This window comes from Microtus oregoni, unplaced genomic scaffold (assembly GCF_018167655.1).
Source record: "Microtus oregoni isolate MIOR12 unplaced genomic scaffold, Mior012 000001F_ref0000356, whole genome shotgun sequence".
In the NCBI taxonomy this organism is placed as follows: Eukaryota; Metazoa; Chordata; class Mammalia; order Rodentia; family Cricetidae; genus Microtus; species Microtus oregoni.
The window spans coordinates 75,583,226-75,609,066 of NW_024543060.1; the positions used below are offsets into that span (position 1 = coordinate 75,583,226).

Sequence of the window (25,841 nt, forward strand, 5' to 3'; positions counted from 1 at the left end):
TCTGCCCTGCTTTGACTTGCCCTTACCTCTCATCTCTTTTCTCTGTATGCTTTAATTTGCTGTGTACACTGCTTCCAAAGTATTTGTTTAAGCACAGTTCCTGTCATAGGAGACTCTGTCATTCATGTCTCATAAACGTCTACCCTGTTTCTATTCTTTGCATATTAGATACATTAATTTTTCTCCAAGGCAATACTAATATATGGGTATCATTCATTTTAAGTTTGGTTATTATATACTTAACTTACAATAGTGGTCATTAAGAATGGAGTCTTATATTGGGTAAGTAAAATGTAAGCTTTGGAAACAGAGAACAAGAAAAATAAAACCTTATTCTTTCCTTTCATTCTTTTTTATATGGATGACTTGAATATATCTGAGAATGAGTCTGTGATATGGAAGAAGATTTACTCTTCATAGTTTGCATATATTCTTATGCAACCCTCTAAACATAGCTCTGGGACATGGGGTAGCCTAGTAGCCTCCAAATGTTAGTACCCCTCAGTTCAGCAACTTATGTTAAACCACACACACACACACACACACATTAAAGTCAATACCCCTAACATTTTTTCTTAGTATATGGTATAGAGTATCAAAATTTGCATAAAAATTATCAAAGTTTCATGGTGAAAATCAGTAGTACCCTTAACGAGAATTTAAACTTAGATATGAACATCTCTAGTCACTGCTACCTTCACTTGCCCTTGGCTACATAGCCCCAGGATTGCTGTATATGTAGCCAACTACATTTGTAGATGGCATTGTTTTAAAATGTTGGTTCTCCTCATTGAAGAACAAGTGGAAAACTGAAGCTAATATTCAATATTTGGTAGTTTAGATATTTTTGATTTTATACATTAATTTTATTGTCTTCTTGGATATTGATTTTTGGAAAAACATTATTTTCTATATGTTTTTGTAATATGCAATTTAAAATAGCTGACCAGAGAAGACGACCTGCTCCCTATACAAAGGAAAACAATGGGATTTATATTTTCTGTAGGTTTATTTACTAAAGGAAAATTGGTTACCGCTGTGCTTAAGAACTCAAATGACAGAACTTCACTTGGAGATATAATAAGACAATATGTTAAAATATACTAAACATTATTACAACAACTACAAGAAACAGTGCTAATAGTATTGCATGCTCCCAGTTATCCCCTTAAAGTTGTATCATTCTAAGATACAGTGAAATTTTAAATAAGTTTTCCTTGCCTGGAAAAAAATGTAGATATATGTAAGTAATGTTTTCAGAAATATGAAAAAAAAACACACGACAAAGCCCATAAAATATATATATATATTCCTGAAAGTACTAATGGCATATATCAATGTAATGTCTTTACAATATGTTGGCATTTTTTTATAGCAAGGTATAGGCAGTCATATTTAAGAACACAAGCTTAAAAGAAAGATTGCTTGAAGTTGGGAAAATTCTCCATTTTCCAAGGCAAGAATTTAATGTAAGAATGAAGTTTTTTTTCCTCCTCTGGAATAGAGGTGAATGCTAGATGATGCAGGTATCAACAGATAGTTAGATTGATAAATGTAAGTGCCAGCTCATTCTTACTGGACCATGGTTACCTAATGTGGCCAGTGAGAAATTAAACCAGGCTGGCCAACAAGCCCGAGGCTGTGACAGTTTTATTGAGAGCAATCAGACTTTTTATACCCTTTTCAGAAACAGAAGATACTGGTGATTTTCAGGATCAATATGGCGGTAGTTGCTAGGATACAATGATGTGTGCAAGCTATACAGGGTGCACAAGATTAATGTCTAAGACCAACTGTCCTGTCAAGCACCCAGGCCTCCATGACTTCTAAGGAAATATACAGAGAAACAAAAAGTGGCCTGGATGCTTCACTGCCTGTGGGAGTGCCTTGGTTTCTCAGGAACTGAAAGGCTTACAGTGACCCAAACTGAGCCATGGCCTCTATCTGAAAAATGTATGATGCATGCCTTTCAAGGAGGCTAGGTCAGGCCAGCTCCGTGGTTCCCTGTACATACATAGTCACAATCCTTAGCATTAGCATACAAAGGTATTCTTTCCCTTTCAAAATTGTATGTTGCAGTAAAGTATAAAGCAGCACAGAATTTTGTAATTTGCCAGCTCTCACTCTTTTAAAAATATTTATTCTAATTTTAGTGTTGTGTTTAAGTATTTGGAATGTGGGAGCCCATGTGTGCACATACTAAACTGTTACGAGTTATGAATTATACTGTATAGGTGATGGGGATCCAACTCTAGTCCACTTAAAATAGAAGGAAAGGCCACCTCTCCAGAACCTACATCTCTTCCTTAAGGTGGTATAATAGAAATACTAATTCTACAGGAGAAAAAGACAAATGAATGGGTGATTATTAATTCACCAAGATAGAAAAGGTCTTGATATTTTTAGCACATTGATAAATATCCTTATGTTTTACTCATCAAATAGATGTTTGCTTGTCTTCCTGAGAAACCTCCTAGAAAACACCAGATAATATTCCTAAGAAGGTTAAGCTTTGACCAAAAGGTGCCTTTCTTTGTTGTAAATCTCCAGTGTTCTAAATAAATTGATATTTTATATACTTATAAGCTTTGATAAGGCTTCCATATAAATATATGTGTGAAGGACTCATGAATTTGCTGTTTGATTATACTAATATAGGTATGCAAATGAGTTGTTAGGAAATTGTGGCATGTAATTTTAAATTAGGAAGGACTGACTGTGTTAAGTTACCTAAAAATCGATGCATAAAATACATTGGGTCCTGTGATTTCAGCTATTGATATGGGATGCCCCTCTGAATGCTGTGGATAAGTTTTTATTACCATTTATTAATAAAGAAGTAGCTTTGGCCTATGACAGGACAGAATATAGCTCATTGGGAGGTCCATGCAAGGATACAGTGAGAAAGAGGAGCAGAGTGGGAGAGATGCCAGGGGCTGCCAGGGAAGCAAGATATGAGATAACAAACTATGAACCTCATGGTAAAATATAAAATAATAAAAAATTGGTTAATTTAAGTTATAAGAGCTAATTAATAATAGGCATCAGCTAATAGGCCAAACAGTTTGTAATTAATATTAAGCCTCAAATTCAGGAACTTGTGGATAGGAGAGAAACATCTAGTTACAAACTGTAGTAAATCTATTTATATATCCATGTTTTCCAATTACTTGTTGTTATTTATGTATGTTTGTGTGTGTCCATGCATGCAATGTATGAAGTATTTGTGTATGTGTGTGCACACAGGCATTGCTGCAGTGTCCAAAAGAGGGCTTCTTATACTTTGGGCTTGGAAGTTACAGTCGGTTGTAAGCCATCTAACTAGGGTGCTGGGAGCTGAAGTCCATCTTCTGCAGAAGAGCAGGGAACACTCTTAACAACTGGGCTATCTCTCAACCCTATTATATTAACCCTTGTCAGTAAAGTAGATTTTAAGTTAGTGCTAACAAACCTTCAGTCATGAATATTCTCTTTTGACCTATTAATAGCAGTATTATTTGGTGTTTGATTAAATATCTACAATTAGCTAGTCTCTGAAGTATCTGAGTATAGACACGGTTCCTCCTCCCCTCACAGGAGAACTTCAATGGAGACTTTTGCTGCTCAAAACCAATGAAGCATTAAGCATCTGCTTTAAATTATAATAATGTGAACATTTAATGTTATCACAAAGAAATCAGTTTTGCTAAGTCTACAAGGTTGCATTCATTAGACTCAATAAAAACTGAATCGCCATTCACTTAAATGTTGTATCTACACTGTAACTTATCTGTAAGATGATTGAAAACAGCTGGATTGTCAAATATTTCATTTCATTTTGAATAGAAATATGGAGGCTGTTAAATTTAAAAAGAATTAGTCCTCTATAATATAACATTTAATGTACAATGAAGCAGTCTGAAGTTCATTATCCTTGGTTGTATAATCTCCAAATAAAATATTGTATTGTTCGGGGTAGTTGTTAGTACAGAAAAGAGTTTTTCCAGACATCAGGCAGGTAACATGGTTTTCACAATCTAGGACTGTCCAGGTAGCAAATGATGCTCTTTGTTAGAATTGCTTTTTCTGACTCTAGATGAGTTGAGGACGTTCTTAAGAATAAATGGCCTAACAAAATTTCTCTTACACTTTGGACTAACTCAGAGTAGACCCTTCCTGTTTGTAAGGCTTACTTTTCTCTCATCCTTCCAATTTTATTTCCCAAGTGTAATAAAACATGGTATTGCATTAAAAATGACTACAACAAAACATCTCAGTCTCTTATTTCTGACTATTATTTATATTTTTCCTATCGTTGTCATTTTAAAAACAATGACCATTGGAGTAGAGAGATGGCTCAGTGTTTGAGAGGACTTGCTGAATTTCCAGAGGATGCTTAGCATCCACGTAGTGGCTCACAACCACTTATAATTCAGGTACCAGGGGATTTGATGCAAAAATCTTCATACACATGAACTAAAAATTAAATAAATGTCAAAATGAAAGAATCAATGACCACAACTTGTAACATTCAAGTTCTATAACAACTTTGAAAAGGGCACTTTTGTGAAGGGCTTAGATCAAGAATTCATAACTCTTTCTAGTTGCTTGTATCTCTCTTGTTCTGTTCTCATCAGGAGATATGATGTTTATAAGAAAAATGCTTTAATTGTTTTGATGTCTAGAGAGTTATGATGTAACTGAAATGTGCTAATCACCACCTCCTTGAGCCTTCTTTCCTAGATGATTTTATTATTTATTTCATTTTCATGACATCAATGAAGGAATAAAATTCTTCCTAGCACTTGACAATGGCTAAGAATTAATTTCAGTGAGAAAATGGCAGTCATCTAATAGACACTGGTAGTAATTAAAATTATTGATTTTGCTCTATGTGCCTTGAGCCATCTTTGTTGAGTTCTTATATCTTGAGTAATTATAGTACTTCTCATTCTTTTTGATTGTGCTTCTACAGTTTAAATTGCAGTTGGAGCTCTAAAGTCACTACAGTTTATATACAGCCTAAATATTTCTCCTCTGAGAAAGAATTTGATCACTGGATTTTATTAAACTAGAGGTTAAGATGCTCCAGCAAACTTCAGACATGCCAGCACAAAGCTTACAACCATTTCTCTAAATGGTTCCCATACACTGATAACATGATTTTAAAGGCTGTAAAAAGTAATTAAAATGACAAATTTATTTTTGCTCAGTTCAGTACTGTGGTGGTTTAAGTGAAAAGCGCGTATGTTTGAATATCTGGTCACCAGGTGATGGAAATGTTAAGGAATGGTAAGGTTATATGACTTTGTTGAAGGAAATGCATCACTGTGACTCTGAGGTTTCAAAGGACTTGAACAAATTCCAGTATGTCTCCTCTGTTTCTTACTCATGGTTTTGAAATGGGAGCTCTCAGATGTTCCTAGCATCTTGCCTTCCCTCTGCCATTATGGTCTCTAAACCTCATAACCCATAAACCTAATCTAATGCTTTCTCTCCTGCTGCCTTACTCATGATGTTTTGTCACAGCAGGAGAAAAGTAACTCGGACAAGTAGAATATTCTTCCTGAGAACAGACTATGACAACAAGTGTTTGGCTACAGTTGGAAAGGCTTTCCAAATCACCCCCTTAGCCTTAAGAAAATGTACAGAAGATCCATTCAGCCAGGAATTTGTTTTCTATTTTAAGAAATCAATGCCTTTTACTTAAAAGAAGCAAACCCACACATTTAATAACTAATTGCCCCTTGTTAACAAATATGCTAAACAAAGATCTCTGTGGGAAATGTTGCTGAGAAACTCTTGAACTGACTTACTTATCTTATATATTTATTATATATTATTATTTGTTATATATTTATTGAATTACTTAGCTAATCATGCATCAACATACAGGCCACTTGTTTTTTCTGAATTATTCTTATCTCTTTATCCTCATATTGTAGATGTTGTGTCTACACATACAGGTTGGTCTACTTATTGACAAGGGACATCAGCTTGCTAGTCTAACATTTTAAGTTTAATCTATTAGAAGAGATGTCCTTCATTCCAGGAGTTAAGCTTTGAAAGATTTACAGTTCCTCTTTTTGTTTTTTGTTTTTTTTTCTTTTTTTTTTTATTGAGAAAAGAAGACAAAAAAAACCATAAACAAAAAAACAAGTTTCCACCTCCTCCCAGCCTCCCATTTCCCTCCCCCTCCTCCCACCCTTCTCTCCCTCCTCCCACCCTTCTCCCACTCCCCCCACTCCTCTCCCCCTCCCTCTCCAGTTCACAGAGCAGTCCAGGTTCCCTGCCTGTGGTAAGTCCTAGGTCCTCTCCGTCCATATCTAGGAAGGTGAACATCCAAACTGGCTAGGCTCCCACAAAGCCAGCACATTAAGTAGGATCAAAACCCCGTGCCATTGTCCTTGGTGTCTCATCAGCCCTCATTGTTCGCCATGTTCAGAGAGTCCGGTTTTATCCCATGCTTTTTCGGTCACAGTCCTGCTGGCCTTGGTGAGCTCCGCGTAGATCAGCTCCACTGTCTCAGTGGGTGGATGCACGCCTCGTGGTCCCGACTTCTTTGCTCATGTTCTCCCTCCTTCTGCTCCTCATTGGGACCTTGGGAGCTCAGTCCAGTGCTCCTGTGTGGGTCTCTGTCTCTATCTCTATCCATCACCAGATGAAGATTCTATGATGATATGCAAGATATTCGTCAGTATTGCTCTAGGATAGGGTCATTTCAGGTTCCCAATCCTCAGCTGCCCAAGGAACTAACTGGGAACCTCATCTTGGGCACTTGGGAGCCCCTCTAGGGTCAAGTCTCTTGCCCACCCTAAAGTGGCTCCCTTAACTAAGAATTGTGGTTCCGTGCTCCCCTATCCACCTTATTCCCTATATCCATCCACTCTGACCCTTTGCTGTATGAATGGCTGTCTCTCAGTTTAAACCTACTTATGTGTGGTTGTAGCTTGTGCCCCTGAGAGATCTTGTAACTTTTACTATACCATCCCATCTCAGAGTTAAAGCATCAGAGGCTCCTTTGAGCAGATTTCTCAATGAGTGAAGTGCCCATTTGGTGACTTTGCCTCGAGGAGTTTATTTACAAATCTATTCTCTGGATATTGAATATCCGGTGCCACTAGCACATGTTTTGGTAGCTGTAGATCATGGTATAAAATGTAGCTGCAAATGATGAGGCTGCTTTGTAAACTCGTCTTATTAACTCTTTGCTACTTTCTGTATCTGGGTTTTGCCCTATTCTTACTATTATATCAGATTTTTGCTAAGGTGGCAATTTCTTCAGGGTAGATATCTGTAAATATAAGAACAGTATATGCACAGGTGAGTGCATAATGTGTAACTCAAAGGCTGGATTGGACCAATATTACCATTACCTGTGAATTGGATTATCAAGAAGATTCTGTTGTATTTTCAAATAGTAGACTGCAAAAAGCCTTGGGAAAATATGAATGAATTCCTAATGGATGATTCAACTTTGTCTTTCACATTTTCAAGTTCAAAATAGATTTGTTTCACTTTCCTTCAGAGAAAAGATCTTTCAGATATTATAGCATGATATGTTGTGGTTGTGGAAAAGCAGTTATCCAGATGAACTGTCACCTCAGTAATGTGTCACCTCAGAGACGGTGACAGTATCCATCTGGTAAGAGAGAGACAAAATCTTGATGTCATCACTGTTGCCTGGGAACAGGTTTTTTTTCTCTCATTTGCTGCTGTCTCCATTAGTTTAGAGTAGGTGATTTTTAGTGATATTTTGAAACACCGGAACTTGGAGGTGAGTTACATGAATTTTGTTTTGGAACCAATAATCTTTTGTGAAATATAGGATGTTTTTGATAAGACTCTTGTTTTGAAAGTGAATAAATATTTCCAGATTGTCAATCCTCCTGAAAATGAATGCCCAAACCAAGCAGTAGTTATACATTTTTATCTTTATAACATTTTAATGTAAAAAGGGCATCATGTTTTAAAAAGTATTATTACAGGAATTACTTTTGGGATGTATAATTGTTTCTTAAAATCTCTTTTTGTGACATTATTGTATTAGTGATAAAGTATTGGAAAGAGCCAAAACATTAGGAAACTGATCATTCCTATTGCTACTTGGTTTTTGAAATATCATGTACTCCTATTCTCATGCCTTCGTCAAGGATCTGTTATAACCTAACCTACAAAGATATGTATCATATCATGTTTATAAAGATCATCACAATAACAAAGGTTTCTAAATCTTTCCTTGAGAAGTATTCCTCTGGAAATTTGTTTTCTTCCATGTCACACAACCTTTTGCTTTAGCCCCTTGGCCCAACAGAATCCCTATGGGTTCTCTTTACTGTCTATCTTCATTTAGAGAACAGCAGATGATGATACTCCTTGGAAAGGCAAGGTGTACAGTAGAAGGTGTAGTTGAATCTTAATAGGGCAGTGTTGAAATCCCAGTTCCAGCCACGTACTCTATAGCAACAGACTAGCCCTTGATCTTCTGCTCAGTCGTTTCCCATTGGGCTTCCTAGAAAGCTGCTCATGAAATGAAACGTGTATAGAAATCATAACGATTCCCAGTTTACTATTGAAATGCAATAAATATTATTTCGCTTTTCTTTTCTTGCTATGAATAGCCTTCCATAGCTGCAAGAATCACCTTTGCCCTTCTCGCCGTAGGTACTCCAGATTCAAGCACACAGGATGTAAGAGCTCTATTAGTTCACAGACAATATGTCTTATTTATGCTTTCTGCCTTTTTTTCTGAATAATCTTACATGAAAGAAAAGGCCATCTTTAGTATCCTGGCCTGTAGATACTTCAAAATCATGAAAATTTAGAATGTAAGAGCTGCACTTAACCAAACAGAATTTAATTCTGTAAAGTCCTTGTGGTTTGACCCAGAGCTCCTATTGTTCACTGTGAACTGGGATGCTTCCTTTCTGGGCTTTATCTCATGCTTCCATTAATCAACATTTCTCATCGAATTGAGCTGCTGATTACATGTGGGATTCTCCCACAGTGTACTGAGAAGACCAGTCTCACGCCTCCAACAAATGTTCTGCATCCTATACAAAAGTTAGAGTGCTTTGATTTAAGTATTGCCAACCATAACTCTAGTCTCTTGAACACAGAGATCAAATTGATTTTCTTTCACCAGGATCCAGCTCACTGTTTCTGCATTCTCTCTGCTACCACCCATTCAAGTTATTTATAGCTCACTGTAAAGGTTCAGAAGTGAGGAGAACGATTTCTTTACAAATTGCCTCTTTTCCCACCGTGATGCTCTGACGACTCTGACTCAGTCGTCGTCAGCCTGCTGAATTGATTTAGCCCCAGAACATCAGCTTTGAATGTCGTCGACTACCAGGTTCTCAATACGCATTGCCTAACCCAGTGTCTCCAGAGCTATGGTAGGGGTGGAAGAGCAGTTTATGGGATACAGCTGGGACTCTGAGACACACAAATGGACTTGTGCTCTTGCCATCTTGCCCATTCTCTTGACTGTCACTCACGTTTATTGCTGATCGGTGATTTTGTGAAATAAATCCTTGGAGTTTAACAGACATCTCCTCTTGCTTCTTAATGTCAGCAATTACTAAGGCCTTTCCATTCTGAATATAGCTTAAGTTGGTCTCCTTTTCACGGCTGCTCACCTTTGCCTGATTACCATCATACACCTGATTTATTTCTAAATATTGAGATCAGTAATTTAGTGCTTTAGTTTACAAGTGAATTAAGAATTCTCTAAAGTAATTTAGCAATGATTGTCTCCATTAATCTCTGAGGATCCTACTGTCCACAGACAAATGTCCAGATTTATAATCTTGGCACAGACAGTCCTTTGTGATTTACCTCTCTCACTTTGCTTTCATCTCCTTTAATCCACCCTTTCTCTCTGGACTTATGCTCGGCTGAACAATTAAAGTTCCAGATAGACTCTTTTCAGAGCCTTCACATACGCTGCTATTTCCATTTGGTATGTAATCACACCATAGCATTCCTTTACTCAAAGAAGGAATTCTTCTTGATGAGGAGACAATATAAAAACATCATTAAGTAATAGACTTTTAAATATCATTATTTGAAATAAAATTATGCAATAGAAATACATACAGTCCTTCTATTTTTGAAAACTTCAATATCTCTTTCTCTATCATTCATTTGGGGACTAAAATCTGTGATTTTCTATTTAGTTTTAAGATGCTCTGAATTCAATAGTGGAATCTAAATCCTAAAACATCAGGAGTGTGCTTTTGCTTGTCTGAAAATCTTTCTTTGGAACAATATGAAAAGGGCTTGACCGTTCTATTCCTTATGATGCAAGTGACATAAAAGAAAAGTACAAAGAAGAAAAAGAGTTTGGTTCTGGTCAAAAAAGGGAAATGTCTACATCTAACTCATACAGTTGTTTTCAGAAGATAACAAGTCCTCTGCATATATATTATAGCTATTACCTTTTTATATTTCTGAGACTCCTGTGATAATGAACAGGTCTCTGACTCTTTTCCTGCCCTTGGGACTCTATTTTTCCTGTTGGGTTGCCATGTCCACCATCAACTTGATTTTTTTTTTTGCTTCAACTTATTATATTTTATTTTGTCAAAAACCTTTTGTAATATTTTCAATGATGTGTTCCACTTTTATGTGCAGTTACATTAAAGCTGCACCCATGGATAGTCCTTACATTCCTCAGTCTCTCTGGCCTCCTGCTTTCTAAATGGGTCTCATTACAGAAATTAATCTAGTAACATGCGGAGCATTTCACTTCTTACTCTCCATATCTTTGTAGTAATTCCTTGAAATGTCGTTTCCAATTCTCTTGCTTAAAAAATAATGTTCTGGTTTATTTAATATGGCTATTTCCTAATCAGAATGTGACATCTGGATTTCCTGCTTCCCCAGATAACAACTAGGGAGTTAATTATAGCATCAGTAGCATGAAGCAGATGCTGTCAGATCTTCAGAGGGGAGCTTAGGGGTTGCATTTAAGGACTGGAACCTGGAGGGTGGGAGGTGGGACTTTCTCCAGCTAGAAATCAGCTTTGCATTGGGACAGCTTGATCTACAGTGGGTTCATGAGGATGGGTTTACATCTGTGAGCTTGATGTTATGGCAGAAGGATAAGTTGTTGCATCTCAAGATATTCATAGTTACAAGAACAGAAAACTATTAGCGAATAAATAGTGTGTTTTGAACCCCTTGCTCCTGTCTAAGACTCCTTATTACCCTGACAGTCCTAATCACTGCCTTTTGCTGGATCCTATCCTATGCCTGTCATTAGCCGCAGTTCTTTTAATAATCCTCTAATTGAATATAAAGTTTCTCTAAATAGGATATTTGAATCACTAATGTTCAAAACATAAACTTTCTCTAATTTAAGTGATCAAATGGATTATCTTTTTCAGCATCCTTACTATTCTGAGTAAAATTAGTTATATAGAAAAATGTGCTTTCTATAGTATAATAGTGATAATAATAATAATAATAATTATAACAGGAACACCATACCAAGACAGCTGAAAGTTGAAAGAGTATGAATAGAAAATAACGTAAGCATCTTAGAAGCGTATGCTATCTTCTCATGCAGAGCAGGGTGATGATTTCTTACTAATCCTTTTCTAAATTTTCATTTAAGGAAAGTTATCTTCTTCCATCTTTCAACACCCCTTTTCCACGTGAAATGGGAAGACCAGAGTGCTGACATTGCTAGTGAGATTCCACAGTAAGGCAGGCTCCCTGTTACATACCTTTAGTGCAAAGGGCCAAGTAGGCAAAGACAGTAGGACATCTGTGAGTTCTAGGCCAGCCTGGTTTTCATCGACATACATAGAAAGTTCCAGGCCAGCTAAGACAGCATACTGAAGCTATCTTTAAAAAAATCCTATATAATTATGGTACCAATTACACTTTATTTGTTTTGCTATTTGTTATGGGATTGTTTGTTAGTATTTTAGGAAGCAAGTACTAGACTTTGGTAGGCACTGGAGACAGCTGGCCCTTTTTTGGATTCCAAACGTGTCTGTTAACAAGCTACACAGGTCTTACCTTGCTGAAACCTCTAGAGAGTTTGAACTCCAGTTGATTAGAGTGGCCATCTTGACAAAATTTGACAGCAAATACTTTTTCAATTAGATTCATTGGAGCAGCTGAAGTGCTGGTGGAGGCACAGAAGTCCCTAGGAAGGTCTGTTCCCTTCTCTACCGTGTCCCAGTGTCCCGGTAGGTTGTATTTGTGTACAGCACAGGACACTGTTTCACATGCTCCCTTCTTTAAGCATGTAAGCCTGCAAGGGTATTCTATCTCTCCCATCAGTTATGAACAGTAATTGAGGTGACTATGTTTTTAAAACTACGAGGGAGAAAACACTTTTGTCTATCCAATCATGTACATTTCTTTCTTTGCATTGATTGTATGGTTGGGGAAATAAAAATAAGATGATTATTTCATGGATACAAAATGCCATTTTTTGAAAAAAAAATGAGATTATAAATGCTACAAAGATATCCACGAATACTCTCAAGCCTCAGAAACATCTAGTCCTTGTTACTGACTATCAATAGAAGGGACACATGCTTAGTATGTTAAACCTTAGACCCGTGGTTATCAACTTTCCTAATGCTTTGACCCTTTAATACATTTCCTCAGCTTAAGATGCAGGTTCTTGAGACAACAAGCTAAGCCTGCTAGAAATACAACACACAAATAAGCTTTATATTGAACAACATAATAACTTTAGATGACTCTAGGAGGAATATCATTCCAGTGCTCTTTTATCTTTTAGCCTTTGTTGCAAAGTTCAAGCTTATGTACTTTTCCATTCTTCTATCTCCTGTCCTATTACTAACCCCACAACCATCTTCCTTTTCTTAGAAGAAATGCACCATATGAATTACTCTAAATATATCATCTAGTTTTAAAACTGAATGCACCAAATATTGTTGCTTTCCTTTCTTAATAATGTATTTGGTAGTTCTCTGATTTTTATTGTTGGTATAAGGATATGTGAACAGGTCCAGTATTAAAGAAACTTCACAAGTATTAAAGAAATGTAACTCAATGCTGAAGTGACGTAATAAGCCATACCTTTCCCCTCAGAGACTGGATCCCCAATAACAGCATCATGTATTGGATTGGGTAACTCCAAAACACCTCCACCAGGGCAAGCAGGAAAGTGTGTTCCAGGATACAATGGTAAGTCATGATGGTAAGTTTAAAATGTACACTGTGAATTTGATTTTTTTTGCCTAGTATATAGAGTACTTGATTTTAAGAATATCATATATTACAAATGAATACCTCAGTTTTTGCTATGACAAAGAATGCTATGTTCTTCTAATGGCTTCCTTTGAATAACTAAAACAGTCAACTAAATATCATTTGAAGAGTCTTTTATGGATATAGGTTTGAAATTATGGCATGTGGAGTGCCCAGTATTTACATTTATCATTTCATTTTTTGATGATGCATATTATTTCATCTGTAGATTAATAAGTATTTAAAGATGAATAACTTGAAGAAAACAGAAATACTTCACATCTTTGCTATAGTAATATAGCGCTTTAGTTTTTCAAAGAACATTGAAATCGCTGTGGTTTTCTTTGTTCCATGTTTTGTTAACAAAACATCAATAGCTTCTTCCATGACGCTTTTGAAGAATGTTGAAAAGGTTCTTGAATCTTGTTGCCTAAAACTTATTGGAGAGTAAATGATTTTAAAGAAATATTTTTTTACTATGGTATTTATACAGCAATAATATATCCTTCTAATATTGATCTTTTATATTTATAGTAGTGGCCATTATAGCCAAATAAATTCTAAGTAACTACCCTCCTTAGTTGCATTTTTTTAACTTTTCAACATTCAATTTTTATTTTTCTAAATGCCTATTATAATTGTATGACTTTCTAAGGCTGGTGAATTTTGATGTCATACAACCAAGCAGTTACACAAGAACTACAACACAAAATTAAAAATGAAATCTCAGCTGTTAGTGCTGCAAACACTTCAGAGATGCCAGGGAGACCAACTTGATACATATTCAGACATTCAGTGTAGAAAAAGGGAAATGAGACATCAGGGTTGTATGACTATATATATATATATATATATATTATATATATATATATATATTTGTGTGTGTGTGTTTGTGTGTGTAGGTAACATATAAAGGTTTATATATAATTTACATATGGTACACAATTTTGTGTACTACATTTATGTGAAAAACCCAGTTTTCAGGGACAATCTGATTAATGTCATGTACTGGCTAGTTTTATTTCAACGTGTCACAAGCTAGAGTCATCAGAAAGGAGAGAGCCTCTATTGAGGAAATGCTACCATAAAATCCATGCGTAGAATGTTTTCTTTGTGATAAATAGGGAAGAGCCCAGCTCATTTTGAGTGGTGCTATCCATGGTGGTAGTCTTGAGTTCTATAGAAAACAGGCTCAGCAAGCCATGGGGAACAAGCCAGTAAGCAGCACCCTTCCATGGCCTCTGGATCATCAGCTCTGGCCACCAGGCTTCTAACCTTCCTGAGTCGCTCACCTCAGTCCCTTTTAGAATGAATTGCTATAGAATTGTAGCAAAATAAACCCTTTACTTCCCAAGTTGATTTTTGGTCATGGTGTTTCATCAACACAATAGAAAGCCTGACTAAGACAGGTTACATTTATGTATATTTTCAGGGCAGATGATTTGGCATTGGGAAACCAGTTTATGTGCTTTTCTTTGGGGAAGACTATTTCTCAACTCACAGCTTGCTTAGTTATCTATAGTTTCTTACATAGCATTGAAGCCTTATGAGTGTTCTCTGTCCACTTTAGCTTGCCTATTGCTGTTGCCCTTATTACGGTCATGTTTAGACAGTCATGTTTGACTTTTAACTGAGGGCAGATATCTGTTTTATTATTCTGTAAAGTCTAGACTTCTTTTGCCATGGGAATGTGAAGTCCTGTCTACTGAATCCCTCTAATGAACAGTTGTCACCCTCTTTTTTTTTTTTTTTTTTTTTGATCAGAGAACTGGCTTTGTGTTAAGACAGTTTTAGGGGCTGCCAATTGTGGAAGATGTTGAACACATTTTCCCCTTAGTATTTCTGGTCCATTTTTATACCCAGTAGTAATAAAGAGTTAAGCTTTGATGCTTGACTTTAATACAGGAACTCGTCATTGACTGAAAGCCAGTGGTTTCCAGAGGATGGTTTCAACTGCTCTAGTTGAGGAAGCAGGGCTGACATATTTTAGGTTCTTTTTATGGTGATACAGAACTTTGAAAGCATAATATAACACATAGAATTATGATAAAGAAGCAAGCTACTTTGGGAAAGGAAAGGAAGTCTTTTTTAGGAAAAAGATCCAGGTGATTAATTTAATCATGTGTAAGTGTATTCTTGTAGGTGTATAAGGATGACTGCAGCTAAGAGAGCAGCGTAAAAACTCTACAAAAAGAAGCTAGATTATTATAATTCATGTTTATGTTTGATATACTATAATGTGGACACATGATTTGCTAATAAAACACTTTCCATATTTTATGAGTACATCACAGAAACTATTGGAATGATATTTAGAAATGTAGATTTTTCTAATTTACATCTCACAAATGCATATTTGTTTTTATCGTTTGTGTATTTGGCTGTATTTTTGATCTGCATCGTTTAGTTTATTAAAGATAAACATATGTTTAATATTCTTATGTGGACATAACTATAAAAAGAAGTTTGTGGGGTTCTTATATATATGTATTTATTTTAGGAAGGTCCTGAGGAAATTTATTGTCTTGCTACATGTGAAATACATGGCCATTTGTACTTTTATAAAACATATTTTAGCTTACCAATATATCTTCATGGTCTTACAGGAATACAAATAATATTTTGAGCTAGAAACTTTAGGATTGAATTTAGAAAATATGGGAAAATATTTGACGTTTGAGAGTTAGTGTTGTGTTCACAATCATGTTCAGACTTGTGTTCACATTTTTCTTACAGTTATGATTTTGGATGACAACATGCAAAAACTGAAGGCTCGGAGCTTAGGAAATATTGTGGTAAAGTAAGCAAAATTTTTGACCTGCCCACGTAAAAGAAAAACAAACCGGTTATATTTAGGTCAAAATGATTGACTGCATTCGTTTTAAAAGTGGTGGAATGTGTTCGGCTTTTGCATGATTCCAGATCAATTGTAGTCTCAAATGGAAGCCCCATAACATACAACATACTCAAATTAAAATTTAAAATGGCAATTGGCAATTCTTGTTCTTTAAAATAACCCTCTTTTCAACTGACCAGTAATTTATAGATGATAAAATTATCTTGTCTATAGAAAATAGAAAATTAAATCATTGGCCAGTACTGGAAACATGCATACAAGTAACATTATACAAACTGAGCAGGTTATATTTAGGTTATATTGTGTGTATGTATGTATATATATATATATATATATATATATATATATATATATGCAAGCACATATACATAAAATAACAATGGTTGAAAAATAAGACATGAATTTGAAAGAGAGCAAAGTGACTTATATGGAAGGTTTTGGAAGGAAGAAAGGGAAGGGAGAAATGATGTAATTATATTATAATCTCCAAAGGAAAACACAAAACAGTAAGTAGTTTCTGTGCCCACTTCTCTCAGCAATGTCACACTAGTTGTGCAGTGTCCAGTCCTGGTGACATACCTACCATCTAGACATCATCTAGACACACCAGATGAGATGGTGCTCCTGTAGGATTTTGATGTAAACTCCTTCCACCTGCTATTGTCTCTCTAGTGAGTGCAGCACACGGGGACTTGGGTCATGCTGATGCAAGCAACTACTGGTTTTCTGCTAGTATTTTAAAGTGGATCATTTCCCACTATGGATAGATTTTTATATGTGTTATTGTTAAGAGCATCTATGTTGCCAGCTTCTGTATTCCATAACTGTATCATTCATTCACGACTTCAGTGTTTACTCATATCTATAAAGAAAATATTACTGAAAAACAGTTCACTGTTTTGTAGTGACAGTAGATTGTAAATGTCATGTTTTATTCTATTAAAAAGATATATCCAATATTTTGTCTGTATCATTACATTTGTGGCAATGAGCTCTATGATGCTCACAAATCACCGAACGGTGTATATATTTTTAATTATGTTGCATCATTAACCAGTTTGTGATTGAATACAACTGTTCATTTTTTGACAAGTTTATATTGTTGACTCAGTAAAAAGTTTTATGGGCTACAGTTTGCTATTAATCCTGTCTTAAAAGCAGTTTTATTTTTTCCCCTGACCTATAATTTTTTTATCTCTATTATGTAACTCAGGTTGTTTTATGCTTTTATGATTACACATAATGCTGTATCTGTATTTCTTTGGTTTTATCTTTTCTCTTTTTCAGATCATCTTTGTTGTATTGAATATTTAAGCGTATGGAAAATCATTGAATTGAAGTGTAACATATTATTAAATCCCTGACAACAGTAAATAAACAGTTTTTCAAACATTTTTGCTAATTATCCACTTAACTGGCAAAAATACTGATATTTGAAGTAAAAAGATTTCAAGTTCCATTTACTATAAAATACTGTAAAGCATCATGATATAGAATATGAAATTTAACTGATTAAATTGGTAGCGACATGACCTGTGACATTTAAATAATTGATATAGGCTTTCTTGTGCCTCTAACATAATTTTCACATTCTTATTGATATGTCTAAAAAAGCAGACCTCAATGGGATGAGTTATTATGAGTAAAGAATATCACATGTCAGAGCTAAAATAATATTTGTCTTAAAATTGATATCTACTGAATGAACTCTATTACTTGCATTTACCAGATGGTGCATAGTTCCCCTTCTTCCATAAAATACATAAATGCTATGAATTTACTTGAAAGAGTTATGCAATAATATTTCTTCATGTAGAATTATTTTAATACCATGAAATATAATACATTTCTATAAAAGTTTAAAAAATATAGTTTGTTAAAACAAGTCCTTTCTCATTAGACTAGATAAAAGTATATTTCTTCACCTGTTATTACAGTAACTACATAAGGATTATGGAACCTTTATAGAAGTAGTACATCCAAAAAGGTGGAACATTTTATTATTGAATATTCTGGTTGTATTCACATTTCTATAAATCATATTAAAAACTAAAAATAGGACTACCATATGCCCCAACTATTTCATCCCTTGGCACATGCCCAGAGAACTCTATACCCTATCCTAGAGATAATCGCACACCCATGTTTATTATTTATTATTTCTCTATTTATTGTAACAAAGAACTATAATTAACCTAGACATCTGTCAACAGATGAATGGATAATGAAAGTTTTGTATATGTAGATATATGTATATAAAGTTCTATACATATGTGTGCATGAATACTATATTTCTAAATAAAAACATCATATTTCTTGAAATCAGGTTGAAATTAATAACTTATTATATAACAATACTTATTATTATATAAAAACCTCTTGAGAGAAAATAGGGAAAGAATAGGGTTTGCTAGAGAAAACGTGAGCCTATTTGTGGCTGAATGCTCTCCAAATTTCTGGAAATACATTTTTTAACCTTAAAACTCTCTATCAGCATACACCTTTATATAACCAAACTTTAAATGAATCATCTCTATCAAGGGGATTTTTCAGGATTTCAGTGATAACATTTGAGGCCCTCATAGTTTTAAACCATTTAAATGCCCCTCATTCTAATTATGAGTTGCTTTGCCATGCACGAATTGGTAGGTGCACAAATATAGTAGTATTGCTCATGGAGTATAACTTTTGCTTATGACTTCTAGTATTATTTAAGTCCTTGAATGTAAGAGAGCCTTTGCATAAAACCATTCCATGCTTAAACTGGCACCAGTGAGGAATGGTGTCTTCCATTTGCATCAAACAGAAATTTTAATACATAGATTTTGAGTACTAGGTTCCATTATAAATTATAAAGATGTAATGTAGCAAGATGTGGTAGAAATTGATTCCTCCTTTAGTTGGTGGTGAAACTGTGTGTTTGAAAATAAAATATTATAATAAATAAGGTAGAATAAATGAGAAAATGGGCACAAGGATGTCTCATTTTTCTCATGAACAAAATAGTTTTGGAAGTTTTTTGTTAATAAACTTACTTTCAGACTCATTTTTCACTAGTTGTACCAATCAATTAATCAACTGGAAATTTTTTGTGCACCTTAGTGCTTGCTTAACTTGTATGTGTAGGGTGATTCTTGATTAGAAGCAGTGACATGCAGAAAAATCAAACAAATGGAGTTCATACCTTCTGCTCATCTTAGATTCTGCTGTTTGTTGTGTACCGGTTATAGCATTATGGGAGTCATTTCTGTATGAGTGACTTCATCAGAAAGCATTCAAGTGATGTTCAAACTACTGTGGGTAGTAAGACTGAATAAGCAATATTCCTGTGTCTTTACTGTTTGGTGTCAATTAATGTCATTTATAGAATTTACAGTTTTCTTAGAAGAGGAAATCCATGTCCACGTGGCTGTTAGAAATTTTTTGATTTTGAAGCATACTGCAGCCATTTAATTTAGTGTGACAGTTATGGTGTGTGAGTTGCTATGAATACAAAATGCTCATGAATTTTAGAAGGTGCTCCTGTAATTGCATCCAGAAATCTAATGTGCAGAAATAAAACTGTGAGTCAGTAATTTTCAGACAACATGGAACAGCACATTTAAAAGATTTTAACTGCAATTGCCTTCCTTCAAAACATGGTGCTCACAGTTATTAAAACCATTGGTCTCTGACTCTTCCTCTCTCAGGGGTATACATTTTTTTTTCTGACCAGGTTCATTGCTGCTACGGGAAGCATGGCTTCTCTACTTCCTGCTGTGTTCCTCTGACCTTGTCTTGGGGCTGTGATAGCATGGCAGAGATTGTGTGGAATTGTCCAAATGGCATTTACTTCACCGCCAGTCAATTTCTCATTCTGTAGATACTGAGCTCTTGGCTTTAATGTTTGTTCATATGGTGACAGATTCACAACAGTTATTCATGTAGCATGCTCCCATCCTGGGAAACCACCAGGAGAGCCTCCTTTGGGGTGTATCCTTTGACTAAAAACAGATATGACACAGGGTTATCATCCTGCTCTCTTCTAAATCGTTGGTCGTGGTTTTAGTGTGATCTTTTCTTGGCCCTGTGATAATGCTGCCAGGGAGATGAAGAGATCAGCATCTTCTTTAATTTTGACATGAAACAAAAACGTAGCATTAGTAATAACACAGCAAGGACCCACTCAGTCTTGGTTAATAAGGAGAGAAGGGAATATTTTAGGCTTTCCCTTCTAGGAATAAGGAGTAATCTCATATTCAAATCCCAAGAAACTCCTCACTCTGGATCCTGTAGGCACTACCAAGAGGACAAAGATAGTGTTTTATTTCAGAATTCTGCAGGAAAACAGAAAAAAAAATGCTTCATTTCTGAAGCCCAGGGTTTCTGAGTAGAACAGAGAATAAAGTTTAGGTTTCAAGATGATAAGGAAGCATCATGCCAAGGAGAGCTTTGAATTTCAGATAACTCGGGGCTTGGTTGCCATCTTCAGCAAGTGACATCATGGTCTTGCTTTTTAATGATCTCATACCTCCTCACACAGAAATTGCTGCTGTCTTGGCTATTTCTTTCCCAATACACTATGGCCTCTTTGGAAAGGGTGTTACCTAAACTGAATCACTATTTTGTAATTAGAGAAATTAAAAATAAGAATTTAATTCGTTCTGCTTGCAAGAGTTAGGGAAAACATCACACAGTATTGGGAGGAAGAAAATAGACAACAAGAAGAATGTTAGAATATTTTCTCACCTCTCTTTCTAGTGAATTCTTTTTATTTTAACTATATAACGTATTCACTTTGTAAGACATTTTGTAAGTCAGGAAAATACTCCTTTATACCATTATTACAGAGGGAGGAATAGCAATTTTTATAATATCTAAGATAATATTTAAGATATCAATAAGGTCAAACATATGTTTGATTGGAATACTGCCTTCAAAAAAGTTGTCTCTGTCTTGTCTGCATATAATCATATAACTAACTTCTGTTTGGATCTTTTGTCTCGTCTATTATCTATCTATCTATCTATCTATCTATCTTAATGTATGTATTTATCACAAATATTTTCAGTTTGAAACTTTTCTGCTTTTCTCTAATGTTAGAATGAGACTTGCCTCAGAGATCTCTGTTTAGACACAATTTCGATATTCAAAAAAAGCATCTGAATTTATTGAGATATCACATCTTGTCAGTGAGGATCAGAGAGCATTCCCTTCCTTCATCTTAAAATAGTGTTGGACTTATGAACAATTAAGCTGTTTTCTTCAAGTATTTAATTGACTTGAGCCAACCATTCTTGTCATTTCTAGTCATATACATCTTATCTTAAGTAGGGATATAAAATTTCAAAGGTCCTGAGTTCAATTCCCAGCAACCACATGGTGGTTCACAATCATCTTTAATGGGGTCTTGTCCCCTCTTCTGGCCTGCAGGGATACACACAGAACAGAACATTGTACAAATAAATAAATAAATAAATAAATAAATAAAATTTCATGTTGGAAGCTTCTGGAAATGTAGAGTTTAATTTACTGCTGTAAAATATTTTCCCAAAGTATCGTGGGGATTTTCACTTTACATTATTTAACTCACTTGAAGAAGTGATATAACATAATAACCTATGATTATAATGTAACATATTTTATAAATGGAGAAAGCATTGTTAATTATAGACTTCCTCCTATTTATATTACTAAACTACTACATTTTGACATTTCACTTTACACTAGGATCTCCATGCATCAGAGATCATAGTTTATATTATTGTATTATTAATGCAGGACAGGCAGAGTTAGGGAGAGCAAGCACTCAGGAAATAGCAAGTGGAGTACATGAATGAAGGAAATGAAGGTGTGATTTAACACAAGTGTGAATTTGTGAACGGATGTAACAGGTGAATAATTCCCCCGATGCGCTTTCATTTTTCACACCTCATCTTCTCTCCACAAACTGCTTGCTGCATTAAGTCATGAAGCAGCATCTCTCTTGATTAAACACAGTACCAACATTTGCATCCAGTATAAGTGGGATGTGGTGGCACATGCTTTAACCCCGGCAGAAGCAGAGGTAGGTGGATATCTTAAATTTGTGGTCAGTACCACAAATTTGGTCTGTACATGGAGTTGCAGGCCAGGCAGAGCCACGCAGTGAGACTCTGTCTCATGAAAACATTCACGCTTTTTCTCCAGACCCTCCTTTTGTTATCTTGCCTCCATGGCCAGAAATGACAATATTAAGATTATTCAAAACATTTCAGTTAAACACTAAGTTTCGTTACTGAACTTCGACCCATTTTAAAGCAACGTTTGTTCTTCTATTGAGCTTGTGGGATACTTGGACAGTATTAGTATCCTCAGACTTCCTACCATAGATACTGTGATCTCCTGGTTCTAAATCATTCTGCTTGTTATTGTCTCTCCCCAGTTATCCTCTTCCTTGTTCGTAACTCTACCTTCATCATCCCACTCATCTCCAGGCTTTTTATATTTACTCAGACACTTGTTTCCCTGTGGACTTATCTTCAAATGTTTAGACATAGGATTATTATTTGTTTCTTTGTTTTTTCTGCGGGGTGTGTGTACGTGTGTGTTTGCTCGTGTGTGTGTGATAAGAACTACTGTTTTTCCTGCCTTTATCTTATAAGTGTTTGGACGAAAGACAATAGCCACACTACCTTACCAGACATGGTTTTAATCAACACCATAAATGACGGCTCTGCTTCTGAAGATACAAGATGAGTGGGAAACTCACACTCCTTATCTCTTTACATCTCAGGTTAAATAAAATATGAGAAAACAGCAATTGTTGGTCCAAAAGGGAGGCTGATACCTAATTTATTGTTTTCTTCAAGAATGAGGTTTATTGGAGAAGAAGGGCATCAAGGCCATAAATCAGACTTCAAGATGAGAAGGAGAGTGTTAGATCAAAACAGTGGGATATATGTGAAGATATAAAATGATGGAGTCTTAAAAGGAAGAGGGGATAATATTTTGAAACCTGAACAGGAGCTTCATTAGAATAAGAGAGATGGGTGATGTGGGTGTGGGGATAATGGGAACGTTGTACAGATGCTTATGAAACAGAATTTCTGCTTTCGTGTAGATGCAATAAGAGAAATGGTTGTTTAACAATATGTTCCTCAGTATGCACAGCTCTCATTATGGGGAATATGTGTGTGGAGAGCTGAATACACATTCTTCTGGAACAACATGCTTTAAGTCTCTAATATCCTTACACCAGTATGGATGCCAATCATCATTTATTATTCCAGCCTTATTTTCCTTTTTTTCTCATGATGTAATAAAGAGGATGTTTTAAAACTATTTGCCTGTCCAAAAAGAACACTAGGAGTGTTAGAAGAGGCTGCCTACCTTGAGACATTTTGTTGGAGAAATTGACAGTGACCTCTTCAATGTGAATCTGCTCAGGTTTATTCTCCTTTATTTAACAGATAATCTGCTTCACCCATTATTGCTGATCCCCTGGCCCTTTGTGGAATCTGATTTTCTACATAATGTCTATTTTACGTCTGTACTTTTGGCATCTCAATGATGTCCTTAACTTGATTATTGGACGTTGTTATATTAGTGTTATATTTCAGTTTCTAAAATTGACTTTTATTCCTTTTTGCACATCATTAGCATGCTGATTTAAAACAAACCGATAAAGCAAGATTATTTGCATGGCTATTTAGAAAGATCCGTGTAGTAAAGTCATTTGAAAGAGCCGAAGGGGCTTATCGCCTTGGCCTGCTGCCTTTAAACAGAATAAATGCTGAGCACTAATGGTCGGGGCTGCCACCATAAGCAGTGAGTCAGCATTCTGCAGCTTTTGCTGTTGCCTTGCATTTTGGGAGTACTAAGTGCTTTTCCATGCATTTTCTGCAATTACATAATGTCTTGAAATATTAGCATATTCCTTTTTTTTTTAAAAAAAAGATAGAAAATGGAGGGGGGAGGACCTTGGACTTACCACAAGGCAGGGAATCAGGACTGCTCTTCAGACTTGAGAAGAAGGGGAAATGGAGTGGGGGGAAGGGGAGAGGAGTTGGGGGAGGGGGAGGGAAATGGGAGGTGTGGCGGAGGCGGAAATCTTTTCAACAAATAAATTAATTAATTAATTAATTAATTAATAATAATAAAAAAGACAGAAAATTAAAATTCCTTGTATGAGCAAAGTAGAGCTAACCGTGGGGTGACTGAATGTGGTGGAAAAGGCGGAGTACCAGCAGGGATGCCAACAGAGGTAAAAACAGCTGCTCCCACTCCTATTAACATTTTCTGATACATGTGGGAATAAAATTCGGTGTCATGTATGCCTGATGTTGGGACGACCTTCTGACCCCATCATTCCCGTCTCATCAGTTTGGCACTGAAAACAGTGTATGGACCGTCTCTTTTCAAATAACAGTAGTTTGATGGTATAGAGGAAAGAATGCAGTATGGGATTGGTCATATACAAAAGACACAGAACCTTGAATTTTGTATGCTCCATGCTTTCAGGCGTTCAGTGGAGTTATAAAATATACAGGGCTCAATGGTTGTGAAAAGAAAGAAGAGCATTCATTGGAAGGCAGCTTCAAAGAGGGAGAGGAATAAAAATGATAAAGATAAGGTCATATACTAAGTACCTAAATGAAAATATTCCATCATGCAGACAAAGGTGAAAACTAATATATTGATACTTTGCAAAAAATATTTTTTTCTTTTTTTTTTTATTGTGAAAAGAAGAAAAAAAAACATAAACAAAAAACAAGTTTCCACCTCCTCCCAGCCTCCCATTTCCCTTCCCCTCCTCCCACCCTTCTCCCCCTCCTCCCACCCTTCTCCCTCTCCTCCCACCCTTCTCCCCCTCCCCCCACTCCTCTCCCCCTCCCTCTCCAGTCCACAGAGCAGTCCGGGTTCCCTGCCCTGTGTTAAGTCCTAGGTCCTCTCCATCCATATCTAGGAAAGTGAACATCCAAACTGGCTAGGCTCCCACAAAGCCAGCACATAAAGTAGGATCAAAACCCCCTGCCATTGTCCTTGGTGTCTCATCAGCCCTCATTGTTCGCCATGTTCAGAGAGTCCGGTTTTATCCCATGCTTTTTCGGTCACAGTCCAGCTGGCCTTGGTGAGCTCCCCGTAGATCAGCTCCTCTGTCTCAGTGGGTGGATGCACGCCTCGTGGTCCCGAATTCTTTGCTCATGTTCTCCCTCCTTCTGCTCCTCATTGGGACCTTGGGAGCTCAGTCCAGTGCTCCTGTGTGGGTCACTGTCTCGATCTCTATCCATCACCAGATGAAGATTCTATGATGATATGCAAGATATTCGTCAGTATTGCTCTAGGATAGGGTCATTTCAGGTTCCCAATCCTCAGCTGCCCAAGGAACTAACTGGGAACCTCATCTTGGGCACTAGGGAGCCCCTCTAGGGTACAAGAAACACACCTCAACCACAAAGACAGGCACCTACTCAGAGTAAAGGGCTGGGAAAAGGCTTATCAAGCAAATGGACCTAAGAAACAAGCAGGTGTGGCCATACTAATTTCTAACAAAGTTGACTTCAAACTTAAATCAATCAGAAGAGATGGAGAGGGACATTTTATACTCATAACAGGAACAATTCATCAGGAAGAAGTAATCCTGAATATCTATGCCCCTAATATAAAAGCACCCACGTACGTAAAAGAAACATTACTAAAACTCAAGGCAGCCATCAAACCGCACACACTAATAGTAGGAGACTTCAACACTCCTCTCTCACCAATGGACAGGCCAATCAGACAGAAACCTAACAGAGAAATA

The 25,841-nt window shown here is 36.1% G+C and overlaps 1 protein-coding gene across 1 annotated transcript in view; it reads left to right on the top strand.

Moving 5' to 3' along the window:
- Acss3 (acyl-CoA synthetase short chain family member 3) overlaps positions 1 to 25,841 on the top strand; it is a 154,552-nt gene that overhangs the window by 109,534 nt on the left and 19,177 nt on the right. Inside the window, exons 10-11 of the mRNA XM_041668440.1 lie at positions 13,063 to 13,158; positions 15,958 to 16,021. Of these exons, the coding sequence (XP_041524374.1) occupies positions 13,063 to 13,158; positions 15,958 to 16,021 (160 nt within the window). The remainder of the gene's footprint in view (positions 1 to 13,062; positions 13,159 to 15,957; positions 16,022 to 25,841) is intronic.